The sequence below is a fragment of the Melanostigma gelatinosum genome, assembly GCF_949748355.1.
Source record: "Melanostigma gelatinosum genome assembly, chromosome: 4".
Classification (NCBI taxonomy): Eukaryota; Metazoa; Chordata; class Actinopteri; order Perciformes; family Zoarcidae; genus Melanostigma; species Melanostigma gelatinosum.
Window position 1 is genome coordinate 24,568,595 of NC_136637.1, and position 17,830 is coordinate 24,586,424.

The following is a 17,830-nucleotide window of genomic DNA, read 5'->3' on the forward strand; positions in this document are numbered from 1 at the left end:
GAACACTCCTTTTCTTGTTTTATTGACAATGCATGAATGGCATTACTCCTCTGGCTGCCATCTTTGTTTGGGTCAAGAAACGTTGATGCGTCTTGTGATTTAGATTCCTTGCATGAGTGCACTATGGGGAATATTTTTTCTTTGAAAGCAATGGGCATCTTTTCAAAAATGATACTTGAAATTATTTTTCCAAGTGCACAAAGTACAGAAATTATGAATACATATCAATTTTTTTTAAAATTTCCATTCGTTTCTCTTTACAGTACCGTGTGCACTTCAGAGTACTATATCTGTATTTACTTATCGTTACAGATGCAGTGCTTTAGCTCACCGGTACATACATGGACATGCCGAGTATTGACGTGACAGTAATCTGATCCGTCCATGTTTTACTGCGTCTACTGGAGCTGTGATCTCACATTGTCGGGACTGATTTGCAACTGGAGTTGTCTCCAGCTGGCGTTTCCATAGATGTGTATCTACAAGCAAATGTGCTGATTAATGAGTGAGTCTGTACCTAAGATGTATGTGACAGTTATGGCTTCAAAGCTGACGTGAACTGCTGGGTTTAGCAGCGCCAGCAGCCGGGCGTGACCCACAGTGGAGCTCCTCCGTCCCCACCAGGGGTGGCCGAGGGGACGCAGACGTTTTACAGGACAGGAGGTAAGCGTTGGGTTTCAGTGTCACGCAGGGGTAACTGTTGCAACTCCACTCTTCAACCGCTGCCCTCCTCACCCTGCCTCCCTCATCACCGGTATCCATTATGTCCCAATATGTGCCTCACTCCCTTTCCCTCCCCCATTGAGCTCTAGCTGCCATCTCATGGCCCAGTGCGCTCCCCGACCGTTCGTACTCTGTTTCACTGCTGTAAATGTCACCTGAGTTACACTCGCTCTGCTTTCCACAGACGGCCCTTTATTCGCCACCCTTTTAAAAAAGACCCCCACTCACATTTCATGTTTTCTCATTTTTACTACATGTCAGAGAACCCTTTTCCTCCCCACTCACCCAGCTATACCATAACATTCATATTTTTTCTGTGAATACCAGAACTTCTTTCCCCACATCATATTTTTGTTTTCTACATTTCCACTCCAGACTTTGCAAAGCCTCCGTGTTGACTGTATTGAGTGTTCACATCTGCGTCTGAGGTTGTCCGCTCATCTAAATTTAAGATAGCTGCTAGTTTACAGCTTTTTTATGTCGGAAAGCGAGCTATTAACATGTCTTGTCACTTATAAGACGGTGTTGGCAAGTCCACTCATAATTGCATGTAGTTGTGCATGTAGTTGAACCCAAACACGTCACCGAGGTCTCAGATCAGATCCAAGTTGATGTTCTTCGTAAGATTCATGCTGGAAAAAATTTACCTCCCCGGGTATCTTGCAACAAAACACACTTTCTTTCCAGCGTGTTTAAACACATTAAACTTGTTACATTACGTGTCTTTGAGTTCAGGAATCTGGGAACACGGCTGTTAGATCATTAAACACTTACGAAGCTGGATTTTGACTGAACATGATACTTCTTCCATGATGCAAGGGCCGTACTCTGTAGAGAGACTATGAGAGGCCTGGTCTGACAGTGATGACAGCATGATTAATGCCCGCCTCCGTTCCCACTCGCACACTAGCGTCACACAGCAAGTCAAAGTGTCTTGAAGAAAAGCTGAAGAAAACTGCCCGCAGGGCCGACAGAATGTGGCCAGTATTCATCTGAGGAGAAGACACCGTTTGGCGTCGGCGAGTAGTCTGAACTTAGTATTCGACAGAGGTTTAGCTATCTTAATATGTCAAAGGTTATTTCTGTGACATTCAATACTTAAAAAAAAAAAAAGTTTCACGAATAAAGTGGTTTACTTTACTCTTCTCCTCTAACCGCTGTCCCTCAATCAGCTTAATTTACTTTTACTTTGAAAAGCAGTGTTGAGGATTTAGTGGCATCTAGTGGTGAGATTGCAGATTGCATCCAACTGAACATCCCTCCATGACATTGGCCTTCAGGTAACATAAAAATGCAAAAGGCCCTATCTACAGCCAGAGTTTGGTTTGGCCATTTTGGGCTTCTGTAGAAACATAGCAATGCAACGTGGCAACATGAAGAGGACCCACAAGTAGTAATAAATGGCTCATTCTAAGGGAAACACACGACAATTTTTATTTTCAGGTGATTATAAACAAATGGAAACATGTCATGAATATTATATTCCATTTCTGCCTAGAAATCCCCCCAAATCTGACACACTGTTCCTTTGATTTCCTATAGCTTTAATTATTGAATTCCTAGCTTCTATTGTTTGTTTGTTTCAGCACTGTATGAAAACCTGTAGAATAGATTTTCAACTTCATCTGACAGTTGCCGCATTGTCCTTGATGGTGTGTTCAAGATCATGCAGATGTAAGATGTTTGAAAGCTGGCAGCAGAAAAAGCATTGACATTCACGTAAAAGCACATTTAAGACGAGAAAAAACGGGAGCATGTACATCATGAAGAGGTTAAAGGGGATCCACATACATTTGGGTGTCTGGAGTTCCAGTAAAAAAAAGAAAGAAATACAAGTATGAACCTAAAGATTAGCACAATGTGTTCCCTTTAATGGTATTTGTTTCCATAAAACTTTGCTCCAGTTGAATATTTTCTACAGTAAATGGCAGAATCTTTTTCTCCCCCTGAAAAAGGGCAGATGACTCAAAATCAAGACCTTATTCTAATTAGTGCATTTGGAAATTACTGTTTGTATTCATGAAAACATGCAGAACTGACAGCAAATTCTCACATTAAATACAGAAAACATTTTCTGCTACATCCTAACTGGGCTGCAAACTTCTCAACAAATCATGAAAGCTGTTGGTTATCAGTAGGAGTGAACAAAAATCAGGCAACAAACAAAATGGGCCCAGAAATACGAGGTGCATCATAAAAACTAAATGTACTCGAAAGCACTTTGGGGCTGATTCATCCCTCAACAGTGAAAGTGAGAAGCTGAAGAGACGCAGCGATGTGAAGGAGCTCCTCCTGAAACCACCTTTGTTCACATCACCACCTTCATTAATCTTCTATAGGCGTCTATAAAGGAGCCTGTGTGGAGAATGAAGAGGTTGTCTGAATCCAGTGCATGCCAGGGGCCAAATGGTGTAAGAGGAAACTCAGGTTGGCACGCCGATTCCATGCCAGTCCCGGCCAATACAAGCTATCAGGACACACAGACAAGTCCCCTTGACGAACTGCTCCATCCTGCCAGAGAGTATCTCCAGACTGCCAAGTCTTACGGCAAACTGAGGATAGTTTAATGGAAACCACGGATTAAAACTGCACTTCTGTGTTTTTCTTTCTCCATTTATGAGTTTTATGTGCTCATGATGTATGAAATCCTATGTAATTTAGCGCAAGTGTCAGCAGCACACCTTTTAGAACCATCCAACGTTCACATGTGTGTGAAAGGTTTCTTCAGTGTTTTCATCATCGTCATCGGTATTTTCCACGTGTTTTACAACCACGTCGTTAATTATGCTATAATGTGAGAAATTTTTCCTTGATATTTTTTCAAAATCTAATAATAATTTATCACAGTTCACAGTTCATGCTGCACACTTTGGATTACAAATCATGAAAACATCAAGTATCCCGGTGGGGAAAGAAGAACTGAATAAAATGAAACTTTTGTGCATCTGTCCTAATGCAAATACACTCTTGTGATGGAAGAATAGTATGGTGGTTGCCGTATTTAATGTATCACTCATAGTATGGGGAAATCATAATCTCATCGATGACAATGATGCTGCATTTGATTGCTTCCTGTTGCGTTGTGCGTATGCTGTGTACGGTGTGTCTCACACAAAGAGTTTGTCAAAGCAAGCCGAGCAGTATGGCTTCCCTTTCTCCTCCTTGAAGATGCCTTGGCTGAGCTGCCGCAGACAGAAGGCGCACACAAAGTGCTCGGGGTGAAACTTGCGATCAAGAGCAGAGATGCAGCGGCCCGTGATGGGCTCACTGCAGCCGCCGCACAGAGTGCCCTGCCGAGAGTGGAAGTGGTGTGAGCAGAGGGGTCGACCATCCAACTCCATGAAGCAGCCATCAGTGAAGGGCTTCAGACAGTCCTGGGTAAAAGAACAGAAGAGAAATATAGGGAAAGGATGGAAGAGAGGAGACAGAAAAAGAGATTAGAGATGGAAGAAGAAGGATAAATGGTGTAAAATCTGGACACAAAGGTTTGCTTTTAAAGCACCTTGTTTGATCTCCATGTATACGGGTGTATGATCCTCATCCAAAGCACACCACAGCTTTAATACTGCATGGGAATTGAACTTTTTGGAACCGGTTATCACTGAACAGATTGTTTACCTCAGTTAGATCGCAAGCAGGACCTGTTTCTAAAACGTCTTCATGGTGTGTTCAAGGACATGCTGTGATGAGATATTTGAAAGTAAGCAATCTTGCTGCCAAATCAAACATATAAGATGTGCAAAAAGGGTCAAACCGTGTCATCCTGATGAGAGTTTTACAGCGTTGTGCATTCAGTATGCCATAATAAGGGAAATGTTGCGTGTGCTTTCATAGTAATTCGACCCTGTCAACAAGTGTATTACCATACAATGCTGAACAATCCGAACAGACGAAGGCTAACATGCTAAAACTGATAATGCTAACATGTTGATGTTTATCAGGTGTAAATCTTTATCATGGCCATTGTGTTGGTTTAGCTTGTCATTAGCATGTAGCACTTAGCACTCACAGCACATCTGAGGTTAATGGGAATATCATGAGTTTGTCATGCTGGAGCTTGGCCTGTTACGTGGCGAAACACGGTTCGTTTACAGCTTCTCTGTCAACCATTACGATCATGGAAGATTCAACTTGTCTGGTTTTATCCCTCACTTACAACATAAACTAAATCAGTCCAGGAGGGAGGGATGCTGCGTAAGGTTTCTCTTGGCCGGCATTTTGACTCGTCATAGCAGTAAAAGCACAGGTGTGACTCTTAACATTAGCGGTGGCTCTGTTTCATTTATATGAGTCAGTAAGCCATAACAGTGCGCCAGCATGCACAACTCCAGGGCCCTGGCACAGAAACAGCTGAACCTATTTTGAACAAGTCACAATGTCCACTGTGAGAAAGGTTAGTGTCGGAGACAGATGTTTCTTAAAGGTGTATGCAGCTAAAACTACAGATGATGATTTTAGAACATGTTGTAGGTTTTGTAGTTACATTTCATGGTCGGAAAACCTCTCTTCTGTTGACAAGACCAGGCTGCAGCACAGCAAGTGGCCAGAAAGATCAGAGGTGCTACATTTTATGAACTACCTGATTTATTTTCAGCGGGAGGTTGATTAAAAAGGCTCGGCTACTTTTTTGAGTGTCCACTTCGTCCTGTTAATGGAGTGTTTGACCTCCGGACCTCTGGAGTTAGATGTAGTTCACTAAAGGAGCAGGTAAAATCCTGACCGTGCTGATTCAATAATGACAATCATAGCAATAAGTGCTGCATGTAAAACAATGTTTATGTTCCGTGCTAATGGTGAGATGCTGGTTGTGATGGTGATGATACAACTGCAGCAATGATTGGGTTGGATAGTCATAGTTGGATGTATTCCATGTTTTATGTGACGTTGTTAATCTTAATGCTATTTTGAACGGTAGGTTTAAAGAGCAATGTGTTTTATGTATTTCATGTTACAGTCAAGAAAGAATGTTTTTCTTTAGGGGCCATAAAGTATGAAAAGTTGCTACCTCACGTCAGCGTCTCTACTGAGAGCATTTTATGTCTAACAATTGCTCAAAACCGAGTAAAGCAGACGTAAAGCTGCACACCGAACCGTATTTTTGTCCAGATGCTGCATACAGAAGTAGGTTTTGCAGAGAATATAAAAGATACACACTGAGTTATATGGTTTCCTTGATTCATTTGCATCATTTCAACCGCAGAGTATTCATCAGGCATACGGTTTTCATCAGCCTTGCGGTCAAAATGTTGCAAATAAATCAAATGTGTGGGTATCTTTCTCATTTATTCCCAGGCTTGTGTGCGAGCCAGAGCCGCGTGTGTGGTCTGAGGTAGAAAGGGCTCACTGCGCAGACGAAGCACTCTGGATGCCAGGTGCCGTTGGCTGCAGTCAGGTAGTTCTCCCTCACTGACTCCCCACAGCCGGAGCACTTGGGAGCAAAGAGGTGGTAGAAGTCCTTGCTGCAGTACGGCTTCCCATCCTTTTCTAGGAAACCTGCGACATGCATAAGGCACATTTGATTCATTCTGAGTGATAATACATGAGACTATTTGGACTGTAGTTGTGGTTTCCAGTGAATAATAATGAATGCACAAGCGTCTTACCGTCAGGTCCAAACAGGCCTCCACAGTGTGTACAGAAGAAGTGGTCAGGGTGCCAGTTCTGGTCCAGAGCTGTCAGGATGTTCTGGTAAACCAGACAGACATAAAAACATCACATCGTGCTTTCACTTCCTTTAAAGATTAGGATAAAAGTGTGTCAAATATCATATGTGCAGATGTGAGGAAGCACGAACATGTGGATTTTGAACCACATACATTTGAATCATTGCAGAAGTTGCTGATTAATGACTTTGGTTTGCAGCATAAGCCCAGACTGCAGAATCCCCGATATGGTTTCGTGTTTTATTTCGTAAGATGACATGTTGGATAAGTCTAGAAAGATTAACTACATACTACTACATGTCATCATCCAATCTTTGAAAGATTATTGTTTAAATAAATGGATGTAATATATGACAGAACACATTAGACTCAGAAGCAAAAGGCAAGTGGGGCATTTAAGAATTTAAAAGATCTGTTTTTACACCGTCAACACACAGTGAAGCTAAAAAAAGAAGAGTTTTCGGTTTATCACCTCCAAAATGGGCCCCTTGCAGTAGGCACAACGAGGAGAGAAGAGCTGATGGTAGTCTTTGTCACAGTATGGCTGACCCTCTCTCTCAAAGAAGCCTGTGGTGCTCAGCTCCGTCTTACACGCCACACACACAAAGTGCTCAGGGTGCCACACCTCACCCAGCGCCGTGATCATCTGAAGAGGAAAGGTCGTGCAAGGAGAAACAGAGAGGTTTCCACAATGGTCCTTTGTCAATGTATAAGGCTGAATTGCATATAGATTTCTTCATCTACAATACATCGATTTGAAATGCTTGCCCATCTGATTGTGTGGCTTTTTATACCTTTCCCACGATGCATTTGTTGCAAGAAGCACAGTGGCCCTTGGACGTGGTGCGCACGCCAATCTTCTCCAAATCAGAGCTCAGCCCTCCTAGCAGGTCATCTATAGTATCAGTTTTCTTGCTGGTGGTCGAGGCGTTTGCGTCTGAAGCTGCTCTGCTGCTGCTGCTGCTGCTGCTCTCCTCGTTCTTCTGGTGCCCATCTGCTGTTTTCTTTTTCACAGACTGTTTTTGTGTGAGAGGCGGTGGGGCTGTTGAAGACGCTGGGTCCTAAATGATGAAACAAATACGCACAGAAATCTGTTGTTTGTAGCTGTATGTTTGATGAATGTGTCTTTTTAAAGTCGGTGCTTATCAATGCTCCAACACTGAAATGCTACTTGAGGCTGTGCAGTGTTGGAATTAGTACAACACTGCCCTCTGTTGTCTAACCTGGTTCATTGCACTCATGTTTGGAAAGTTTCTTCACTGCGCATATTCATCATCACTTTATATGGACGAGAATTATTCTTCGAATTATTCTTTTACAGACCAAAATATGTACATTTCAATTATTTTGAGACATGCACTTGCAGTCAATGTACTGACCCCTTGTCCCAGACCCAGCATGTCCTGCAAGATGGCGTCCAGCTCCTTAGTGGGAGAGTCAGGAGTCAGGGAAGCTGCCACAGGAGCTGGCAGATCACTAAAACCCAGAGAGGGGCAAATTAGAAAGCTGCAAGAATACGAACTATCCCATACTGTACACATATTTTACAATAATGTAATGTTGAGTTATGAACGAGGAACATTCAGAAAACAGTCGAACACGAATCTACACAGAAGCCATACAGAGATAAGCATAGGGCCATACTTATGATATGGTGTCTTTAATAATATTTCTGGAGTGAGATCTGTCAAAATGTCTCGTGTTGAAATCGAGTTTAAAGTAGTAAGATACTAAATCAGTGAGATCATTGTGTACATTAGGATGCTTTAACAGTGGAAGACCTTGTCATTTTAACAAATGTGCCATTCATTCATATCAAGCAATCTCCTGTTTCCTATATTCACACTTTACTCAATGATAATGTGAATCAGGGGTCAACAAGAGCGACGATCTTGTGCTTCACCTGTACACATTGGAGCAGACTGGGCCTTTTTTTGTTTTGGTTAATGCAGTATAAACTACATCAGACACCTGTGGAGAAGATTACAAATGATCTTAGAGAGTAGAGTTGGTTGAAAATACATTTCAAGTTTGATTACAACAGAAAAAGGTGATGATGAAGAAAGTAGTGGTCCAGTGTAAGTGTTGTTTTTAAATTTCCGAGGCTTTGTCTTCACCTCTCCAGCGGCTGGAGCATTGCTCCTGTTCTCATTGACACTTTCTGATCTCGCTGAATTCAGGGCCAACTCCTCCAACAGCAAATCTGCGGCAGGAGACAGGCCATAAGTCTTCTAACCACACACGTAAACAGAAATACATATGCAAGCATGCAGTATTCACACAACACATCGAATGTGCTTTCTGAGTGTGCACTGTTCCACCGGACGGTGTGTAAAGTTAGCTCGGTGTGAAATATTTCCTGTGCAGTGAGATGGCGTGCAGCTCGATGTATAGATAAAGGTGGATGACTCTGAGGTCGCCTCATGCATCTCAGCTTCCTCAGGAAGTGATGTTGCTGCATGTTGCAGCAGAAGTGAAACTTGTAATAATGTTGCAAGACCTGTGAAAATGTCAACTGTTCTTCGCACAATAAAAACCCCACACATCGAAGAAGACGGGGCGATATTTGAATGAATAAAGTCTCTGCTGGTAAACAACACGGCTGTTTGAAGAAACAGAATAAATGTTTTGACACTATTGTCTTTGACATTTTATAACTCTATGTCTTCACATTTCACAACAACCTGAACATCCTCCAATTTATTTTCAGAACATAGTGGAAGTAAATCAATGTTTTGTATTTTTATTCCACGACATGAGTTGTATGTTGTGATGATCAGTGAAGCCCAATCTTGTCTTTTTTTTTTTTACTTTATTTCATCATGATACTATTTTTGAGAGTCCCAGCTCAAAAAGAGCAGGATAGTTTACAAACAACCAACAGCATGATTGAAATCACAGTACAAAACCAAGACACAGTAACAAAACAGTGTAAAAAGAAATGATTTAAAATGATTCCAGGCTGAACTGCGTTTAAAAGTAAAGCGTATTGTGCCCTGTACTTGGTGTGGGTAACAGAATACGTGCTGTAAAGCACTGTCATCTTACGATCAATTATTCCTTTCACTTCTATTTTCTACATCAACTTTAAACCATCTTGCTCTGAATATTTTAGAATTACAACAATGATTTCATATCTAAAAAGCTGTCCACTGATCAATTTGAGTATATGATCAGCAGCATAAAACATGTCTTACCGAGCTCGTCCATGTTGTCTCCTGCGTTCTCTACTTGAGAGTGAGTGTGGTTTTTTATTTATTAGTCGCTGCTGTTTAGTTACTAAGGTAACCGGCCCAAATTCTCATCTGGTGAAAATCATCACTTCCTCTGACAGAGGTGTGTTTTCGTTTGTTACTGAAGCAGAAACCGTCCTATAGTTGGTATGCGATGTTGCTGTTTCCTTGTAAAGAGGAAACCACGAGCGATTTCTGAAACTGAGACAACATCTGACTTTTGTGCTCAGTTGTGAAATGTCTGATACGACGATATTATTAACCGATTGTGCTTTTATGGATATAATATGTTTATTTATGTGTATGACAGTATGATAATAAAGCCACAGTATTGGACACATTATCGCCACTTCAGTGTTTCAATTTCAAGTTTTTTATTTGTACAATAAAATATAAAGAAATGCATTGAAAAACACAATTTGAGTTTAAATTTAAGTTGAATAGATATAAAATAAAAGATAGGCCAAAAGTAGACATAAAATACAATTTCAGTGTCTTTTCACAACTGTTTCACACACAACTCATGATCAATGTATCAGTAATTAAGAAAACCTTCATCCATACACACATAAAGCACAAGCAAAATATATAACATTTCCAAATAGCTTTAACTGTACAATATGAGTACAGTTACTCAATTATATGATCTTATGTAAGGTGATAACATTTACCACTAACACAACCCCATTTACATAAAGCAGATAAAAGAGAGAAATGTTGTGGACATTATTTATTTTATGAAGCCAGAAAATAATCAGGACAAAGCTTCAAATGCTGTCACTTCACTTTTAATGTTGCACTAGTGTTCACTATTTGGGGTTAGGATCACATTTTTAGCAGAATTTTAAGAACTGTCCCTTCAACATGAAGTTCACGACCCCGTGGTGTAACTGTCACCTGTAGCTGTTTTTTTCTCTTTTATTCCAAGGTTCCTGAATAGCTTCCTAACTGTTTTTCGTACTATGGATTTCAACAAAGACATATATTGGACCACAGACTCTAATCTACCGAGACCAAGAGCATAATTTAAGACAGATCCTGACAGTTTCTACTTTCATTTTAGACACCATATGCACATAATTGCGTTTTGTCGCACCACTTTGGTTGCAACCATTATGTTTTAGAGCAGGGGTGTTGGTGGTTTTATATGATATCAAAACTTTAAATTACGCACAATAATGTTACATATAATGCATAACTTATATGAATTTGTTAAGCAATAAAATTCATTTTTACCAAAAGAGCAAATAAACCTCGGTGATTAATTTCTTTCATTCTCTGAACTAACAGTGTCCCCTGCTCGGTGGTTCCGTCCTTTACCGGAAGAGTCCGTGTTTACTGGGCAACTTTCGCTCCACGTTAGCGTCGTTGATTCGTCCAGAAGTGGACGGCAATATATATTACGCGTTTATATCGAGCAGGTTTATTCAAATTGAAAAAGCACGGGATGAACCACGCCGCCATTGGCGCGATTGTATGAAGGCGGAAGGGCAACTGACACGCATAGCAATGACGAGCTGGCTAACGTAGCGCCGAGGTTAGCTAGCTAACGACACAACGTTAGCTAAGTTGTCACACAGCAAGCATCCACTACAGTGAGACAGGTAATGTGTGTCCTCTGCGTTTATGGCTGCCTGCTTACATATCGTATTGTCATCACGTTTGACTCGCGTCCCTCTGTCCCACCACACACACTAGCAGGAATAAGCGCGGACCATGGGTGCGGAGAGCAGCGCGGTGCGGAGCTGTACGCTGGAGGAGCCGCTCCTGACTCTGCCCTCCGGACTCACCATGCACTCGGCGATGCTCCAGGATGGAAAGCCGGCATCCGTGTTTGTTCACAAGCGGGGCAATGAAGACAAAGTCAACAAAGCTGCTCAGGTAAGTCATACTGAAGCCTTTTTGATACGAACCCACACTGGCCGTGGCTGCATAACAGCTGTAACGTTAGTAGTAATAGTAACGTTAGCGTAGGAGTACTTGTAGGGCTGGGCGATAAATCGATTTAATCGATTAATTCGAATGTGTGCTTTAAGGCGATGTGTTTTATTGAAAATCGAGAAAATCGCCCCCACCCTTCCCCCCCGTTGGGTTCCCGTAGTTGAGTGCGCGCGCATTGTTTACAAACGAAAACAATGGCGGCCAGCAGTGAAGCTCTCGTTCTTAAGAGAGGGAAGAATGTGTCTTCGGTGGTCTGGAAATGGTTCGGGTTCGTGTCATCTGACACAGAACAAACAGCCTCAAACAGAGGCCGCCGAGTGGGAGAAGTGTTGCGAGGAGGGAGCAGGACCGCGGGAGCACAAGCGACGCTGTCTTCCTGGCAAAAAATATTTAGAAAAAACATGCTCTACTGTTTAATACTGTTGGTTATGTTGTGAATGCACTTGATTTTGTTTACATGCACTTATTTACTGTGCAAAATATGTTATGTTGATGTTAGATCAGATGTTGGACTTTTGAAAATGTGAATGTTAAAGGGTCACATACATTTTATTTCATGCTGTGTTTGTATCAGTGTATTCAGTTAGAAAAGCTTACTGTAAAAAGTTACATTTGCACAGTTGTTTACAATGGAAGGCTACTATTTAATGCCATTTAATGTTATGTTTAATTTAATTTTATATTTAAATGATTCAGGGAAACAAAAGAGTGACCAAATACTTTTTGTATACTACAGGCACCTTTCTACAATGTTCAGGTTTTGTTTGCACTTTATTTTTATCAACCTACGAGGGAAAATCATCACAAAATAAAATAAAAAAATTGTTTTCAACAGCTTCTGTCATCTGCAAAAATTTGTGGGGGAAAAAATCGATTTAAATCGTGAATCGGATTTTTTGTAAAAAAATCGGAGATTTTTTTTTTAGGCCATATCGCCCAGCCCTAAGTACTTGTTTAGTGTTTTCTACATACAAGTGATGTAGTTCTCAGATGCAAATGTTGGATAATTGGACTGCAGCATAATCTGTGCAGTCTTCCTGCTTTCCCACCAGACCTACCACCAAATTCGCTAGCATCATAATCATGACATCATAATACTTACCAAAGGATATCTTCATGCCATTGACAGCATTGTGTACTAAATTGCTCATTAGTGGTTTTGGCACTCAGGCTGCATCATCAGATGTTTCCTTCAGCTGCATGACAGTCACTGTAAGGAACGTGTACGTAGGAAATAAAGAAGTACTTTTCGTTTTCCTGCAGCACCTGAAGACTTTGAGGCACCCGTGTCTGCTGCGCTTCCTGTCCTGCTCGGTGCAGGACGGCGGCATCCACCTGGTGACGGAGCGCGTGCAGCCCCTGGAGCTGCTGCTGCTGGACAGCCTCTCCCCGGAGGAGATCTGCGCGGGAATCTACGACATCCTGCAGGCGCTCGTGTTTCTGCACGAGAGGGTGAGCAAAAAGAACAGCCTCTGAGAAAATTGTCCTAATGGATGAGAGACTAAATGTCCTGACAGGATGCTTCCTTACTCCTCCAGCATGTCTTGCGTTCTCCTGTTCCAACTGTATATGTTGTTTGTTTCATTTGTTGTTTTAATGGCCACCTTTAGGACAATTGAAAATTCGCCTTTTGGCTTAACACTGGCTCGATCAATCAATGTTCATTGTCCCTGGGAATACATTTAAATGAGGCATCGTTGTGAAAAGTAACCACTGAGGTGCTGTTGGCGTTTCATGTTTCACAGTAGTAGGCGTGGATAAGTTCCTAAATTGTATTCCTTGACCACCAGGGCAAATCAAGCCACAACAACGTCTGCATTTCATCTGTATTTGTCAGTGACGATGGTCATTGGAAACTGGGAGGGATGGATACTGTCTGCAAGTTCTCTGAAGCTACGACTGAGGTACGAGACTGAATAACGGCTAGAATGTATCCGAGATGACGTCCGTGTGTAGTTTGTTCTTCCAAAAATGAAAAGAAGACTGACTTTGCACATCAGTTTTATGTTTTCGTTTTTAATTTTCTTCAACTCTTCCAGTTTCTCGCAAGCATTCAGAATGTGAGAGAAGCCAGCTGCGTTCCTCCAGAAGAGCAGGTGAGCAGATTAAAGGTTGTGTTATGAAAATGAAAGACCTCCCCCTTCATGTTCTCATGAAACGTGTCATCGACAGCTCGAGGGCTTTAAAATGTTTCCGGATAACACCGCTCACTCTCGGGACTGTTACTCTTTTGGAATGATGGTGGAGACGCTCCTCTCTCTCCTGAACAGCTGTGGTGAGTAGAGTAATGTCTGCAGCCCTGTTCACTCATGACTTTAACCTTAGTGTGCGTCGTTTTAACAGAACACTCGGGTAGCTTCTCACACACTCATCCTCTCACTCTTTCCTCTGTTTCAGTGGCACAGGAGCTGTCCGACAGTCTGACGAAGACCCTGCAGGCGGGCCTGCTGAACTCTGACCCCTTGTCTCGACCCCCACTCAGCTCCCTGCTGACTCATGACTTTTTCAGGTTTAGTGGGCTTTTGTTTGCTTTTGCTGTCATCGGTACTTGGTGGGTAATGATGTGTTTTCAAACACAGTACATATATTTCCTTGAATAGGAATGACTTTCTGGAAGTGAGGGATTTTCTGAAGAGCCTGACCTTGAAGATGGAAGAAGAAAAGAATGAATTCTTTAAGTGAGAATAATGTCTTCTTTAACACACGTTTTCTTAATCAGTGCAGTGTGTTCATGTAGAACAGTATCACATAGGTGTCATATTGTTTGTCCACACTTTGACTTTAAGTTAGACATATTACGCTCAGAATCGTATTGTTTTTGTGTACTTGTAAGAAGTTAAAATGGTGTTTCTTATACATTCCCTCAATTAAATAATGTATAATTTAATTGTACCCTATTCTGTGTTTGTTGTGTAGGTTTCTTTTGGACCGGGTCCAGAGTCTCCCTGAAGAGCTGATAGCTTCACGCCTTGTCCCCAAACTCCTCAACTCTCTTGTGTTTGCAGAACCCATGGCAGTCAAAAGCTTCCTGCCTCATCTTCTAAGGCCAAAGAAGGGTAGACTGGCATTTTATTAAACTTTCTGTTACTAATTACTCTGATCATTTGTTTTATTCCCTGCCAAAGAGAAAGAAGCATTCTGTAGCTTCTTCTATCTTTCTGTCCGTGTGTACAGATTCCAGTGGTGGTGGTAACGATGACGCCTGCCTGCTGTCCGTGTCTCTGTACCGTAAACACGTGATTCCTCAGCTTCTCAAGCTCTTTAAGGTCAAAGAGGAACACATCCGGATCGTTTTGCTGGGTCACATGCACATCTACGCCGAGTTCTTCTCCCAAGACGAGCTCAAGAACCACATCCTACCTCAGGTGCTGACAAGTTACCAGACTAAAGAAATAGTTTGACTTTCTGGGAAAGGGTTAGATAATAAGAGCACAACCAGCGTGAGCGGGATACATTTGAGGATGGACATACCGGTAAATGTCTTTTATGCGATTCCTGTCTGAGTTACTTTGTTTTGTTCCTGGCTGCAGGTTTTGTTGGGAATGAGGGACACCAGCGACTCTCTGGTGGCCATGACTCTGCAGGGTCTGGCGGTGCTGGTGCCCTTGCTGGGGGCTCAGGTGGTGGTCGGTGGAGAGAGGTCCAAGGTCTTCAAACGCACCACACCCAACTTCACACGGTCCACAGATGTCACCCCCGAAAGTAAGCAACACTGACGTAATCATGACGATAACGTATATCAATATAGTTTTAATGCAGATAGACAGTCAAGATATAACAGTTGGCATTCATGGCGTACCATACTATTGCTTTTTATGTTACTTTTTATGACAAACTATACTATGACTTTTTTAATGACTTTTTATCAAATGCTATACTACAGCTTTTTTATAACATACTATATTGAGGCTTTTAAATTATTTTTTATGACATACTATACTATGACTTTATTAATCACATTTTTCATGTCATTGCTTTTTTAATGACATTTTTTAGGCGTATGATTGTTTTTTTAATGACAATTTTGTTATGGCAAATTATAATACGACTGAAGTTACATTTTTTTATGACATACTATACTACAACTTTTTAAATTAAATTCTTTATTACATAGTATACTATGATTTTTTTAATGTTAAACTATACAATGACTTTTTTATGATTTGTATGACATACTATACATTCTATATTACTTTTTTTATGACATATGACATGCTATACTATGTTTTTATTTGATGACTTTTTGTAATGAACTATACTATGACATTTTTAATGACATGGTATCTTATGACTATTTTATAACTTTTTTTTTGGCATATTATACCATGATTATTAATCACATTTTATGACATAACATACTATGACTTTTTAATGACATTTTTAAATGCTCTATGACTTTTTTTGCTAACTTTAAATTACATTTTTTAATTGGATGCTATACTATTACTTTTTAAATGCATTTTAATGACATACCATACTTTTTTTTACGACTTGATTTATGACATTTGTAGTAACTATTTATCACATACTATACTTTGGCTCAATACTAATCTTACCTCTATTCTTTAGCTTCACCTGTCCACATAGTTGGAGGCTCCCACCCTCATGTGGCCCAACCTTCAAAAGTCTTGAATTTGTTCCCCAGACCACCAGCGACTGACGGTCTGGTCCTGGGTCACATGGGCAGCTTAGCAGGTAGTAAGGAGACTCCACGAAGTTACCCGCTGCCAATAAAATCAGGTATGACCCCTTCCCATACCAATCATTTAAAAAAATGTATTCAGTTTCATGTTTGTTTGTCTGAATCGCAGTCTGTCTCGTTATTTATTTTCATATATTTTAGTTTTACATGTTTCAGATGTCAGCAGACCGACGTCTCTATCTAATGGCTATCGTCAGGACAGCGAGATGGAGCCGCTGTCTTACAGCCCAGAGCAGACGGACAGACGAGAAGGTCCAGTGGAAGACTGGCCGGACTGGAGCGACCCTGAAGAGAGCGAGAACAGAGATAGACAGTCGGTCCAGATTCAGGCCTCGGAGAGAGAAGATCCAGTCGGCAGCGGACTGCCGCTCTCGCACCCGAACATGGAAGAGGAGCCGTGGGACGACATTGAGGACACTGAAGCTGCCTCGGATCTTTCCCCTACGGCTATTTTATCAGACCCAGTTATACTCTCACCACCCAGAGGGGGCGCTACTACACCTGTTGGTCATGCTCCTGAAGCACCGAGACTGGGTTCCTCCAAACCCCTCAGATTGACCCCAGCACTGCATCAATCCACACAGAGCAAGACCGCGTCCTCATTGGACCATGGCTGGGCTCAAGAAGAGGGAGAGTCACACAACTCATTGAACCCCAGACCCAAACCCAAACCGCCACGAAAGAATGGTGGCAGAGGAGGTCTGGGGGAGGAGTTCACCATTAAGGTGAAGAGAAGGGAAAAGCCGGACCCAGAGCTGGATTTGTTTGCAGACATGGTGCCGGACATCAAACTGTCCTCTCCAGCGCTGCTGCTGGACGAGAGCAGTGCGAGTGAGGCTGGACTATCTGCAGCCTCTTCAGGAAACACTAACTCTCTGCAGGTCGACTCCTCCATCGATACTGTGACGCTCGCCGCCAAGTTCACAGTTGACAACCTGACTGAGGTGAGTCTGTGTGTGGTGGTGTTTTCATACAGATTTTTCTTCACTCAAAGCAAAACATTTATTTTCAGCAGAGCTGCAAAAATGTAGACTTGTAGGAAACCCTTTTCCGATCCCTCAATACGAAGCAGTGTCTGCCTGCAGCCCCTTATCAAAAGGTGCATGTTCATGAGTTTTTTTATTTTAACTTTTGGCCCAAAGGACAAACAAGATTAAAACCATGTCTAGTGACCACGAGCCGCCCAAAACAAAGCTGATTCTTGTAATGGGAAATACAAGTTTGTAGTCCGCTTTATATATTTAAATGAGAGAAACTGTCTCAGTGATTGTTCTGTTTTATTTTCTCTCAAAGACTGAAGCAGATGGCTGGGGTGATGGAGATGACCTGAACTGGGAGGATGAGTCTGGTTCCTGGTGATGACGTTCGATCCGTCTGGAGCAACATAACTCGACCACTGAGACTCAAATCCTCAAGATGCACCACAGAGACATTCAGTCGTTAAGATGAACGTTGCTCCAGTTTTCATTTGATAGCATGATGCAGTAAGAATGATGGTGCCTCAACATTATTTTGTCTTTTTGTTAAGATAACTTGCGTTATAACTGGAAGGATTTAAAGTTCATCAG

The 17,830-nt window shown here is 41.8% G+C and overlaps 2 protein-coding genes across 4 annotated transcripts; one reads left to right on the top strand and one right to left on the bottom strand.

The window, feature by feature from the left end:
- Positions 1–2,140: 2,140 nt before the first annotated feature.
- lpxn (leupaxin) lies at positions 2,141–9,682 on the bottom strand. The gene is made up of 9 exons (XM_079267610.1): positions 9,584–9,682; positions 8,504–8,589; positions 8,290–8,357; positions 7,766–7,862; positions 7,181–7,447; positions 6,859–7,032; positions 6,327–6,408; positions 6,068–6,216; positions 2,141–4,097 (listed from the first exon to the last, which is right to left on the bottom strand). Exons 1-9 carry the CDS (start codon positions 9,594–9,596, stop codon positions 3,831–3,833), a joined length of 1,203 nt encoding a protein of 400 aa, XP_079123736.1. The 5' UTR covers positions 9,597–9,682; the 3' UTR covers positions 2,141–3,830.
- A 1,320-nt stretch (positions 9,683–11,002) lies between these two features.
- scyl3 (SCY1-like, kinase-like 3) lies at positions 11,003–17,693 on the top strand. 3 transcript variants are annotated; one of them, XM_079267608.1, is made up of 14 exons: positions 11,003–11,223; positions 11,318–11,500; positions 12,824–13,012; positions 13,351–13,464; positions 13,600–13,656; positions 13,733–13,835; positions 13,958–14,069; positions 14,161–14,238; positions 14,477–14,616; positions 14,735–14,925; positions 15,091–15,262; positions 16,130–16,300; positions 16,404–17,206; positions 17,556–17,693. In XM_079267608.1, the coding sequence occupies exons 2-14, from the start codon at positions 11,336–11,338 to the stop codon at positions 17,619–17,621; spliced, it is 2,361 nt and encodes a 786-aa protein (XP_079123734.1). In that variant the 5' UTR covers positions 11,003–11,223; positions 11,318–11,335; the 3' UTR covers positions 17,622–17,693. The 3 variants fall into 3 exon arrangements, with proteins under 3 accessions (XP_079123734.1, XP_079123733.1, XP_079123735.1); XM_079267607.1 differs by having other exon boundaries at positions 11,321–11,500; XM_079267609.1 differs by having other exon boundaries at positions 11,321–11,500; positions 16,419–17,206.
- The last annotated feature ends 137 nt before the right edge of the window (positions 17,694–17,830 follow it).